The sequence below is a fragment of the Medicago sativa genome, chromosome 5 (assembly GCF_051527215.1).
Source record: "Medicago sativa cultivar Bolivia chromosome 5, Bolivia_mono, whole genome shotgun sequence".
In the NCBI taxonomy this organism is placed as follows: Eukaryota; Viridiplantae; Streptophyta; class Magnoliopsida; order Fabales; family Fabaceae; genus Medicago; species Medicago sativa.
Genome location: NC_140753.1, coordinates 54,931,538 through 54,944,836, shown reverse-complemented (window position 1 = coordinate 54,944,836; position 13,299 = coordinate 54,931,538). Strand labels below are relative to the sequence as shown.

Genomic DNA, 13,299 nt, shown 5'->3' with positions numbered 1-13,299 from the left:
TGAGAATGAGATTTTGATATTGATCAACATGCATAAGATCATAAAATCAATTACAATATAAAACTTTCAACCAATGACCACAAACATACATTAGAACACAATCCATATACAAGCACAAATAACATTGAATCATAGAAACAAAGCAGTCAACATTTTCAATAAACACAATACAAATGTCTGACTAATAAACATTTCATGACATATTGTTTCATCAGCTGATGTGCCATACAGGATCATATTACAAATGCGATCAAACAAATATTACCCTACAAATGCAGCCACTCAAGAGTACATAATACAATATAATTATAAAGATCATGAAAATGGTGAAGAAGAATACTTCAAAACCTCATTCTTCTTGGTTCTGTCATCTTCTTGAACTTGACCACTGTCACCACCAGGAATTGAAAGCAGAGATTCTGTATACATAACCACTAGGGATACATATGCATTGTCACAGTAGGAGTGATGTTCTTGCAGCTGTCCTTTGTCATTATACTTGGCCAATGCACCACGCATGTTTCTTCCAACGATATCACCACTTTTTGTATAGTATTTCGGCCAAAAGGAGTGAGCAGGATTGCCATCAAAAGACAGGACAAGAGTCTTAGTCCAAGACGATTGCACATTGTATTTTTCCATCACCCATATTTCAAATGTAACTCTATCAGACAAAATATCCCATAGAGCGAGACATCCTCTATACACCCATAAATCATACGCCCTGCTAGGACCATTGATTATATCATTTGGCAAACGCAACTCAAGAAGTTTCCTTTCAATTAAATGAAAGGCAACAATAACAGGCATTGATATATCATTACGAAAAGCCAACCAGTGAATAGCCCCATTTGAGATCGACTCTACTAAGTTTAAAAGACTGTTCTGCGAATAAAGCAAAAGGTTACCACCCTCAATTGCGCTCCACACATTAGCTCTCAATGAGAAAATTCCCAAGTGAGATAGCATACCATCTGAGCTAGGAGTCTGTTCATAGGACATTGAAAGCACCAAGTAATCATCTGTTGACTCGTCATACCCAAAACCATAGAAATAATTTGCATCTGGATTGGAATCAATTGTAGTAAAAGGTATTCGTTTGTGAAATCCGGTAGATGGATTCCATATACGGAGGCTTGAATAACAGTTCAAAAGTATAAAGCCTCTACATGAACCTTTAAAATCAAGTTTAAAAAAAGATTTAGGAGGCGACAATTCATCCATGTCAGATGAAGAAGAACTATAGTAATCATCATCGTCAATTAAAAAACTAATGTCCGTTGGATATGAAGCACTATCATCGTTAAGCGATGATTCAAGATCTATTGATAGAGCTTTGAGATATGGAGTTATCAACATAATTCTATTCGTGTGTGTCGCGGCGGTAAGTTGAAAATGTGAATTTGCGAAATCAGGTTGAGAGATAAGAGAAAGCCATGACTTACAAACGCATTTGAAACGAATAAGAGATTTCACTGGTAACCTTAGAAGGATTTGAATGATTAACTCAATAGGAAGAGAAATGATTAACTCAATAGGAAGATATGTCTCAGCTGTCTGCATTCCTGCGTCTTCCTTCTCTAGTCCCTGTGACTGTTGTTTCTCGTCGTTTTGATTTAGGGTTAGGTTCCCAAATCTTTTGTTGGTGGTAGGATTGTAAAAGACCCATTTGCCATTCATGTATTTATTCATCAATTGTTCCTTATTTCAAATATTAAAATAAGGCAAATGTTAACTTGTGCCCTCAAGGGCACATAGCTCATTATAGAAATATACGTATTAAAAGTCGTGCAGTTAACTTCTAAAAAGTTTAAATACTATGTTTCTCAATGCAAAGTTGCTTTTTTTGGGTCCTTAACATGTGCCCTTAGGGAACAAGTTAACATGACCCTTAAAATAAAAATGTAATAAACACGATACAAATATACTCCATTCGGTCACATTTATAAGCAAAAAACACTTTTTTAGGTACATTGAATAATTAATGTATCTGACATATAAATGTGACTAGATACATTAATTATTCAAGGTACCTAAAAAACTGTTTTTTGCATATTAATGTGACCGAAGGGAGTATATATATATATATATATATATATATATATATATATATATATATATATATATATATATATCAATTTTTTAAAAAAAAATCTGTAACAAATTAGATAAATATATTTATACTTACTTTTCATTATCCCTATTATACCCTTAAACAACTTTTTCTATAATAAAGATTGTTGGTGTCATTAAAAAAAAAAGAATTTAGATTATATTTTGTTGTTATATTGTTGATGTCATTGAAATAGATAATCATGGTTAGTTTGATTTGTTATATAATTTTAAAGCAACAAACATTTATATATTTAGTTTTAATCAAAATCAAAATTTCATAAAAAAACGTCGTTCATAATTTTCAAACGTTAGCGCAATAAAAAGAGCAAAAAGACGGACACTCATAACATCTGTTGGTGATACAACACTGATATTAGTAGGGTCGAGTTAGTCTATAGGATATGATAGAGACTGAAAAAAAATATAAAATAAGATAATAATATAGACAAGATTAACATTTAGGGTGCGTTTGATTTGCTAAAAAATGAAGGACAGAACAGAACAACTCTAGTTGTCCAGTGTTTGATTTGTAAAACTGTTTCAGGTACAGGACAAACTGGAGGCAAGGGACAGGACAAAAACTCATATTTTTGTCCCTCACCAAACAACAGCACAACTTTTTGTCCGACGTACAAGTTGTATAAAATACCAAAATAACATTTTGTCCCCCAAAAATCGTATAAAACATAAAATTACTCATTGTCATAAAAATTTTGTCCTGTGTTGTTCTGCCTTGTGTTGTGCTGTTCTGTCTTGTACTGTTCTGTCCAGTACTTACTGTTTTGCAAACCAAACACACCCACATTAGTAATATGTTTGATGCCCAAATGATAACAAACATTCTCTAAAAAAAATACATTAGTGACAAATTTACCCTTGTGAAACAACTGCATATTTTTCCATATATTTTTGTAATATTTTAAAAATTTATAAATCAATAAAAAATTAACAGGTAATTAAATAATTTTATAAAATTTAAGAAAATCATTGATACTACTAAAGCGCTTTTGAATCGTCGCGGTATGGTTTTGTCTCCTTTGTGTTATAGATGTAATGATCATGTGGAAGATGTTTTATGTAACACCCTATTTCTATTAAGCGGTAAAACGCGCGAATATATCAGAAATATTCTAGAAATAGATGTTACGTCTCCGAATAAACCACAAATCATACATGCATGAAGATCATGTTACACAACATAGCAACGGAACAAACAGATAAATCCATAAAAATCTCTGGATCTCCAAACATAATACAAATGTATTCTCCAAATCTCAAATAACAGAATATCTCCACAACTCCAAAATACAAAGTCAAATAAACAACATGCAAAGACTATCCTAAATCAGAGCCCTAATCTAGACACTTGCATGAAAAAGAGGAACTCCACTCCTCGGCATCAACAAGCAACAACTAAGCATCCTGCACTCCATCTACCCGTCCATACAGAAAGGTAGGTGGTAAACCACTGAGGGTTAGCATTACATCATCATAATCCACGAAACATTTATTATGAACATCGGAAATGAAAGGATATATTCAAGAATAGCAATTCATACATATTATTCACAAGTAATCTCAACTCATGCATATTATCATTCCAAGTTCATCTCCACAAGTGTATCATACACATATACCATTTCACCTTGCCAATCAACAATCAACAATCAATAATCCAATTCACAAGTACAGTTATCAAAACTATCATCAAACACCTTGCAAATGCAATTCAATCCACCAACAGTTGATGCAATGATTCTAGGCTCATCTAGATGCATGTGGTACCAAATCACCTCAAGGTCGTCACCTTCGATGCAACAAAAACATCGTACTCACCTCAATTGGATATAAAATCCGCCACCATCAGTCTTGGATATAAAATCCACCACCATCAGTCATGAATGCATGAGCATATGACTCAACTACAAATGCATATGTTCACACAAACAATAATCACCTCACCATCACCAATACTTGTATATATGCAATCATCAACAATTCACCACCAATTTAACATATATACAATCACCAAAAACATCAAAAATCATACAACATGAAGTTGTCACATAATTGCACCACCAACAATCAACATTTAACATGTTCAACAAACAACATAACATAAACATGTTCATCACCATTCAATTAGTATATATGCATCGACAACAATTCACCACCACTTGACATTTATACAATCACCAACAACATCCACAATTCAATCAACATATAATTGTCACATATATACATCATCAATCATCTCCACATAAATCAACATATAGTTGCCACATTTCCACATAATTCCTTACAATCCAAATAAAGGAACAATTATAACATATGATCACAAACATCATATTCATCACTCAACAATCATTCATACATCATCTCATAATCATATTAATCTATTCATAAAGGGTTCATAAGCAATTGGCTCTCAAAAATCATTTTATACCAAGTTCGTCTCCAAAAATCACAACATTGAAAATAATTGAGTCATCTAACCAAAACCAAGTAAACAAGCTCAATTGCCTATGCCATGTATTCTCACAAGTCACATATATGTGCAGTAGAGGTTACATAAGCATTTCATCGGCCAAATACGATGAATTCATAAAAATCACAAAGTTCGTCTCACCGAAACACTTTTCAAGAAATTTTCCATTTTCTAAGCAAAACAAGTTAAATCCCTCACCTCATAGTTTAAATACTACTAAACACCTTAATTGAACTCATAAAACATAAGTTTGAAGTTTGGAAACAATCCAAAGGGTTTGGGTCGATTTAGAAATAGTTATGCGGATTTTTCGTAAAATTTTCTCTAAGACCTCCTCGGAGTATTTTCCTCATAACTCAAAAACCAAGAATCATTTTCAAGTCAAACTAAAGCCATTGGAAAGCTAACAAAATTATCTACAACTTTCATGTTTACACCAAAGACCAGATCAAAACAGACACGAGGGAAAAAGACGCAAGAACGTGAAACAGAAAAGCTGTTTCTGGGCAATTTCGCTATTAGCGTAGTTTGAGCTATTAGCGCAATAACTCCAGACAGTTTCGCTATTAGCGCAGTTCTAGCGAATTTCTTCAGTAGTTACGGGTTTTTACACCATTTTTGCCCAAAATCCCAATTTTCAAACCCCCAACTCCCAAATCAACTTCCAGAAAGTGTTTATGGGTCAAAACAGGTTCAATACACTTAAACAAACATGATTCAAGCATTAAAAACAACAACATAGCTCATTTCATCAAATTCACAAAATTCTTCCAAAACACCAACATAACCACCAATCTCCTCATGAATCCATAAACAACGATTCCAGTTACATAATTTTGATTCTAACAGTTCAACAATCATCAACAACAACTAATGAACACAAATTCATGCACAATTCAACATCACAACCTCATTCTTCATCAAAATTGCTCAAGAACACAATATACCCACAAATGCACATTTCAACATGTTAATTCACATACTAACATGCAATTATCATACAAATCATGCTCTCAATCATAACAACAACAATTATGCACGAATTCAGAGCAATTAGATTCAATTTATCAATTTCATAAAAATGGGTATAAATGAAAAATGATGAAATTATGATCAAAAACTAACCCCCTTACCTCTAACACCAAGAATCTTTAATTCAAGCCTCAATTTAGCTCCTAGATGATGAATCCCCTCCTCTAGCTCTAGCCCTTGATCTTGTTCTACTCTCAAGCTTCTATCTCTTCTCTTCCCAATTGAAATGAAATGTGAAATGTTGTGAAACCTAATTTTCACCAACAACTAGAGTTTATATATGTGCTCTATTCAATTGGGCTTATCTCTCAAACCTTAATGGGCCTAACCCATTTCTATTCTAACACCCAAAATGTCACTACTCACTTAATGGTAAATTACAACACTAACGGTCACTTAATGGTAATTAAAATAATTACTACACCCTCTCTAGTAACTTGGTAAAATAATACTCTTACTAAGCACTAAAATAATTCTCATCCAAAATTACAAAATTACCCCTACTCTCAAAATGACCAAAATGCCCCTAAGTCCAAAATGACTAAAATACCCTTCTACACCGAATTCTACAATTCCCAACCAAAAAATACACACAGATGCAAATAATCACATAATAGCACACACAACACACATAAATAAATAATAAAATAAATCTAGCGAAAATCGGGCTGTTACATTTTACACTACCTCAGGGATTGCCCTCTTTCTGCTTGTATTTGGAGATCCTTAGGGTACAATGGTATTGCGTTCTTCCAGGAGCTAAACACTCACTCGTGGCTCAAAAAAGGTCTTCGCCTCTCAAATCCTTTGATTTTTGTGGCAGGCATCTGGTGTATTTGGAAAGCACGGAATGCAATGTGTCTTGGTCATGAAGAGGTTAGCTATCATCAACTGCAACACAATGTTGGGAGCTATCTTAGTTCTCTTTCAACGTCTTTCGATGGAGGTCTTGTCTCTCGCCCGCAACAACATTGGACTTCTTGGCACTTCTCCTGTATGCAAGCTACAATTCTTAATGTTGATGGGAGCAGTTTTGGCAACCCTGGTCGTTCTGGCTTTGGTGGTGTTCTTCGTACTTCCGACGGGACTTGGCTTTGTGGATTCTCAGGTTTTTTTGGTATTTCGAATAACTTACACGTGGAACTACTTGCGATCATGCACGGGTTGAAGTTGACTTGGGAGAAAGGGCACCGAAATGTGATTTGTTATTCTGATTCCCTCCATGCTATAAATTTAATTCAAGCCCCCCCCCAATACTTGGCATGTTTATGCTACTATCATCATAAATGTTAAGGATCTCCTTAATCTCCCTTGGAATGTGCAGTTGACTCACATCCTTCGAGAGGCTAACGAGTGTGCGGATTTTCTAGCAAAACATGATGCTAATCACGATTCTTCTTGGTGCACCTTGGAGAACCCCATCCCAGGCTTGGAAGATTTACTTCTTGCAGATGCTTCTAGAGTGCAGTTCTTAAGGTTGTAGCCTAGTTTCTTTTTCTTTTTCTTTTTTCCTTTTTCTCCTTCTACCTAAAAAAAAAAAATAAACAATTTTAAATTTTTTTAGGAAGCAGGAGTAAATAATAATTCTATAATATATGTTAGATAACCGAAATAAAGGTTTGATATATATATTTAGAAAAAAAAAATGTATGATATATATTATATGTAAATAAAAAAAATACTCTTCCAAAAATTACATTTACAGGTAAGAGTCGAGGTTGATTCGAGGCAAATGTTAGTTGTTCGTAAATTGATATAGAAGTGAGGAAAATGTTAGTTTCTAAAGATCAAATCAAGTAATTTTTTTCTTAAATCTTCTTCAACATTCCTTTGATTACCAATCAAGTTTATGTTCAGTTTTACATGGCAATTTTAAGACATTTTTAGCTCCAAATGCAATCGTTACTTCATTCATCACATATGAGTTTCTGTCCTTTTGAATAAACTGTAAATCTGCAATTGTAGTTTGTATTGTAGTGTGTAGTCACCAGCAGCTGTAGTGGCCACTATAGCAGCATAATGATCCCTCAGTGCTACACAAAACTCCATCCCATTGCAGTTTCGAGTTGTGGCTGTAGCGCAACCAATAGCAGTCAAATAACTGCCAAAATTAGCAGGAGCTACAATGAAGCTCCTATAAAAATCTGAATTTTTAAAACTATCAATTTATAGGTCCAGCAATAAATATTTTGGGTTTTTTTATGTTCTTTCTAATATAGGTCCAGCAAAAATATTTTGTAAAGCGAACGAAAATTCTGAATGACAGAGAGCTCTCTGGCAACATTTATTTAGCAGCAAAAAAGAATGAGGAATCAAGAATGCAGAGGAGGAGGATAATGTACAAATGAGTTCTAGTAGTGAGGAAATTGAAAATGATGATGACTAAGAGTTAAGGTATCACATGTATTTATTTTATGCCTACTTGCTATGTCACTAGCGTTTTGAGATTTGGCCGCTATACTACGATTTATTTTTCACCAATCACCATTGACCGCATAGTGTGATACATTCAGTTATAACTGTTGGGTTTGATTGTCAAGTTTCTTGAACAAAGAAGGAGGTTAAAAATATTAGTTATTGGTGATTATGTCTCACATCGCTTAGTTTAGTGAAGCAAGGGGAAGACCAAGGCTATATATTGAACCTAGTTTCTTTGTTGTTAGATGCACCCGTCAGTAGCACTTTAAGATTATATCTGATTTAGTTTAAATATTGGGAAATGTTAACTTGTGCCCTCAAGACACAAGTTAATGAGTCAAATGTAGAAATTTTTTATTGGAATTCGTGTATTGTATTTAATTTGTTGACTTTTAATTAGTTGAATGCACAAATATTAATTGAATATTTCTATTTTTGGATTGCTTAACATGTGCCCTAAGGGCACAAGTTAACATGACTCTTAAATATTTGCTTTGTGAGAGTGTGGGTGTACTGGGGCATTGGGGTGAGAGTGAGAGAAGTCTATGTGTTGTAAAAATGTTCACATAATGATAATTCTCTTGTTGTCAGTTTAGACAACGGTCGTGGTTTTTCTCCGGTTTTGGAGTTTCCACGTTATATTCTTATGTTGTGATTGTTGTGTTTTTTTTTTTTTTTTTTTTCTTCTTCAGCCTTGTTATTTCCTAATAATAACCACAATAAAAACAATGACAGATTATGCCAGAGGAGAATCAGAAAATTGTTACCACTTGTACAATTAATTCAAAATAAAGAATTCAAAGGTATGGTGTTATTGTCTTTAACATGATAGATTGGCCCAGTTTGAACCACCTAAACAAACACCGTCCAAGAATAACTGCATTAGAATGTTTACATCAGATGCAGAATCCTTAATTTCAGACATAAAACAAGTCAAACTTTCTTAGTGAACTCACTCAGCAACATATCACTATCCCTACGAAAGATAATTTAATTATTCAATCAACTATTTTCTTACATCATAAACAGAATCAGTAATTTCAGACATAAAACAAGTAAAATTAGTAAATTACTGATTTCTAAGAGAACTTAGCAATATATCCCTATAAAAGAAATTTTAATAATCCAAACAACAACTTAATATATAAACAGACACGGAGACATGATCCTTTAGATGCTTAGTTAGTAATATAAAAGTTCATAATATATTGTTGAGTAGAATTTGTCATAGACAAAATAAGCTTTTCAACTTTCTTGCAATTTCAGCAATGTCTTTATCCTGGTAAAAGGCCTGCTGAAGCTCTAACTCAGTAGGCTAACGAGTTGCGTCTCCTTCCAAGCCTCATTTAACATCATCCATCTCAGAAATGCCACCAACCAAAGGTGCATCCAAGAGGAACGAAAAACATACCATGATGAGCTAATTAAGGTATAGCTGTCCTGTCCATAGGCAACCAGACATAAAAAAGCGGAAACTAAAGACTAAAATCAAGTAGATAGAGGCCTTGTTTGGATAAACAACTTAATTAAGACACTTATCATACACTTGCTTATGTGCACGTTATTTCTATAAGAAATGATACTATACATGAAAAAGTGCGTGATTTGTGTTGATAGATAAATAAACTATCAATTTAGTTCCTATACTATTACTCTCTCTTTAACTTAGTTGCTAAACTATATACATGTAATAAATAGTCCCTAAGTATAAACGCTGTCAATTAGCTCTCAAATATATACCTTAGTAGCAGGAGTAAACCATCTAAGACCAAAACAGGTATTAGAGGCTCCATTAATCGGAAGAGTTAAATAACAGGTTTCAGATATATTAAATTCAGAAGTTAATGATTGCAACCTTTCATTGCCTCTAACTTCTTCTAATAAACACACTGCAGCGGGTTCCCTTTGAATGCTGACAGAGTGAATGGGGCAACCTGTGTATCTCATCACAAAAATTTACTCCAATGCTATCTTTAAACAATAATAGCAGTACTCAAACAAATAAACAAACATAATAGGAGTATTTCACAGGCTTCACATGTTTGTGAGATTTGAAGTGTCATCTATAGTTGTCACATGAAATGGTAACCTCGATAATCACTGGATATAACCGGTTTCTAAAGGTTGTATGAAATTGTCATTGTACCCGTTTTTCCTACTAATTTGGTAGAACATGTGTTACTCTGAGTTGCTCTTTGATTTGTGAAATGAGAATGGGTTTTGATCTTGATCAACATGCATAAGATCATCAAATCAATTACAATATAAACCAATTTCAATCAGTGACCAAAAACATACATTAGAACTCAATCCATATACATGCACCAATAACATTGAATCATAAAAACAAAGCGGTCAACATTTTCATTAAACACAATACAAATGTTTGACCAATAAACATTCATGACATATTTCATCAGCTCATTTGCCATACTGGATCATATTACAAATGCAATCAAACACATATTACCCTACAAATGCAGCCACTCAAGAGTACATAGTACTATATAATTATAAAGATCACGAAAATGGTGAAGGAGAATACTTGAAAACCTCATTCTTGTTTGTGTCATCTTCTTAAGCCTGATCACTGTCACCACCAGGAAGTGAAAGCAAAGATTCTGTATACATAACCACTAGGGATCCATCATCATGGTCCGAGTAAGAGTGATGCTCTAGCAGCTGTCCTTTATCATTATACTTGGCCAATACACTATCGTCAGTTCCAACGATATCACCACTTTTTGTACAATATTTTGGGCAAAAGTAGTGCATGGGAATGCCACCAAAAGAAAGAACAAGAGTCTTAGTCCAAGAAGATTGCACGTTGTATTTTTTCATCACCCATATTTCAACTATACCATTATCAATGTACATATCAGATAGACCGAGGCATCCTCTAAATAGCCATAAATCATACACTCTAGGACCATTAGGCAAAGGCAACTCTATAAGTTTCCTTTCTGTTAAATGAAATCCAACAATAACATTCGTTGATCTATCATTACGAAAAGCCAACCAGTGAATAACACCATTTAAGAGTGTATCTACTCTAGAATACATACACGACTGTGAATAATGCAAATTGTCACCACCCTCAATTTCCTTCCACGTATTAGCTCTCAATGAGAAAAGCCCAAAGTGAGATAACAAACCACCCGCACTCGGATCATAGCACATTGAAAGAACCAGGTAATCATCAGTAGACTCATCATACCCAAAACCATAGAAATAATTTGCTTCTAAATCGGAATCATGAACAGTAGTAAAGGGTATTTGTCTGTGAACTCCAGTGGATGGATTCCATAGATAAAGGCTTGAATAACCGGAGAAAAGTATAAAGCCTCTACATTCACCTCTAACATCAAGATCTAAAAAATATGGGTGAGAAGATGAAAAATCCATGTCCAACGAAGAAGAAGAACTATCATAATCATATTCCTCAAATAAAAAATTAATGTCCGGTGAATAAGAAGCACTATCGTTGCTAAGAGATGCTTCTAAATCTATAGATAGAGATTCAAGATCTGGATTTATGAACAAAATTCTAGGAGTGTGTGCATTGGCGGTAAGTTGAAAATGTGAATTTGCAAAGTGAGGTTGAGATATGAGAGAAAACCAAAACTTACAAACGCACTTGAAGCGAATAAGAGACTTGACTGGTAACCTTAGTAGGATTTGGATGATTAATTCAATAGGTAGATATGGGTCTTCTTCGTCTTCATCCATGCCTCTTCCTTCTCTAGTTCCGCTTTGTTTCTCGTCGTTTTAATGGTTAGGTTCGCATTTCTTTTTTATACTATGTTAGTAGAATGTTAAAAGACTCATTTGCCATTCATTATTTATTTTATTTTTTGAAGGAATTCATTATTTATTTTTTTGTTGCACACAAAAGTATCTCATTCTAATTGCGCTTTGCCATTCATATATTTATTTAGGAAAAAGTTAACTTGTGCTCTTGAGGCATAAGTTAAGAAGACAAAAGTTTTTCTTGGAACTTGTGCATTCAATATCTTAAAAGTTGCAAAAGTTATACTTTCAATATAAAATTTATTTTTAATTTCTTTTTTAGGCTTCTTAACTTGTGCCTAAGGGCACAAGTTAACATGACCCATTTATTTATACAGGTTGGTTCATGAATTGTTTTTGCAAGTTATTCTTATTATTTAATCAAATGCATAGTGGCTTGTAAAATGAAGGGGCATGATACGCCTTGTTTTTTTTTTTTTTTTTACACAAACAAAACGATATTCATTCATTCAAATTCATGGATTACATCAGATAAAAACATCGCTAAGAACTTAAAGGTAAAACTGCGAACAAACTCACATCACCCAATTTAATAGCATACGACGGCAAAATTCCTACAAATAATATGATAAAACCTAAGTCACCGAAATACCTCATGCTTCTGGATCTGCAACGTTGATGTCCAAATCATTGATTGAATTTGTAATTGATTGATGTTGATCTTTCAAATAGGGACTAAACGAACACCGCAACAAGACGCGAAATCAAACGCTGCACAAGACGACGAACAATACAACGTCGCACTTAGATGACGAACTCACAAAAAAAAAACACAAAAGAAAACACTTGATATATGTGAAAACTACTTATTTAGATTGAAAGAAATGGGGAAAAAGATGTAGAGGGGTGATTCTAGGTCAAAAAATGACCTAAAACCACCCCTCCTCGATGAATGAAGGAGAAAGAAAGTTTCGAGAGAAGTTGGAGTTTCTCTCACTAGAAAACTAGGGTCGACTAGTAAATGAAAATACGTCCATCTTTATGATATGCCTTGGAGGTGATCTTTATTGTCGGTTTGTTGCGTATGATATAATAGAAATAAGATATAAAACATAGAGTAATAAAATAATTTCATTGTTAATATTTTTGGGCGGCTTTTATAAATTTAATTTTTTTTGAGTTAGATTCGAATTGTTTCAGTCTTGTAATGAGGGTTTGTCGATCGAGTTAATGTCTTTTCGGGTGTGTAAGGACATTCACTGCAATCAAAAAACAAAAAAAATCCTAACTTGCGGTCAGGAGTTATAAAGTCTAAAGAAAAAGGAAAAGGGCAAAACCATATCTTACGGAAGAATCTGACTGAATGAGGATCAGAGAGCTCTTTACGTGGTCTCGCTTTACCACCATATGAAATGCTCGAAACTTCGATTGGTGGAAGCCAGCCCATGCCCTACGATTTGGACGAGTTTCAATTTATACCCTATAAAAAAATACTA

At 33.8% G+C, this 13,299-nt stretch overlaps 3 protein-coding genes across 3 annotated transcripts; 1 reads left to right on the top strand and 2 right to left on the bottom strand.

The window, feature by feature from the left end:
* Positions 1 to 107: 107 nt before the first annotated feature.
* On the bottom strand, positions 108 to 1,658 carry LOC146923152 (F-box protein CPR1-like). Its single transcript, XM_085715872.1, has one exon. It carries the CDS (start codon positions 1,561 to 1,563, stop codon positions 316 to 318), a length of 1,248 nt encoding a protein of 415 aa, XP_085571998.1. The 5' UTR covers positions 1,564 to 1,658; the 3' UTR covers positions 108 to 315.
* A 4,832-nt stretch (positions 1,659 to 6,490) lies between these two features.
* Positions 6,491 to 7,118, top strand: LOC146923151 (uncharacterized). The gene is made up of 2 exons (XM_085711662.1): positions 6,491 to 6,832; positions 6,960 to 7,118. The coding sequence occupies exons 1-2, from the start codon at positions 6,491 to 6,493 to the stop codon at positions 7,116 to 7,118; spliced, it is 501 nt and encodes a 166-aa protein (XP_085567788.1).
* A 3,268-nt stretch (positions 7,119 to 10,386) lies between these two features.
* Positions 10,387 to 11,818, bottom strand: LOC146923150 (F-box/kelch-repeat protein At3g23880-like). Its single transcript, XM_085715865.1, has one exon. The coding sequence runs from the start codon at positions 11,780 to 11,782 to the stop codon at positions 10,631 to 10,633; it is 1,152 nt and encodes a 383-aa protein (XP_085571991.1). The 5' UTR covers positions 11,783 to 11,818; the 3' UTR covers positions 10,387 to 10,630.
* Positions 11,819 to 13,299: the final 1,481 nt, after the last annotated feature.

Bases quoted from the DNA above. Each gene is read 5' to 3' on its own strand.
- LOC146923152 (XM_085715872.1), bottom strand. From the start codon at position 1,563: ATGCAGACAGCTGAGACATATCTTCCTATTGAGTTAATCATTTCTCTT.
- LOC146923151 (XM_085711662.1), top strand. From the start codon at position 6,491: ATGTGTCTTGGTCATGAAGAGGTTAGCTATCATCAACTGCAACACAAT. The intron at 6,833-6,959 runs GTGATTTGTTAT...TGGAATGTGCAG, and splicing joins GGGAGAAAGGGCACCGAAAT to TTGACTCACATCCTTCGAGA.
- LOC146923150 (XM_085715865.1), bottom strand. From the start codon at position 11,782: ATGGATGAAGACGAAGAAGACCCATATCTACCTATTGAATTAATCATC.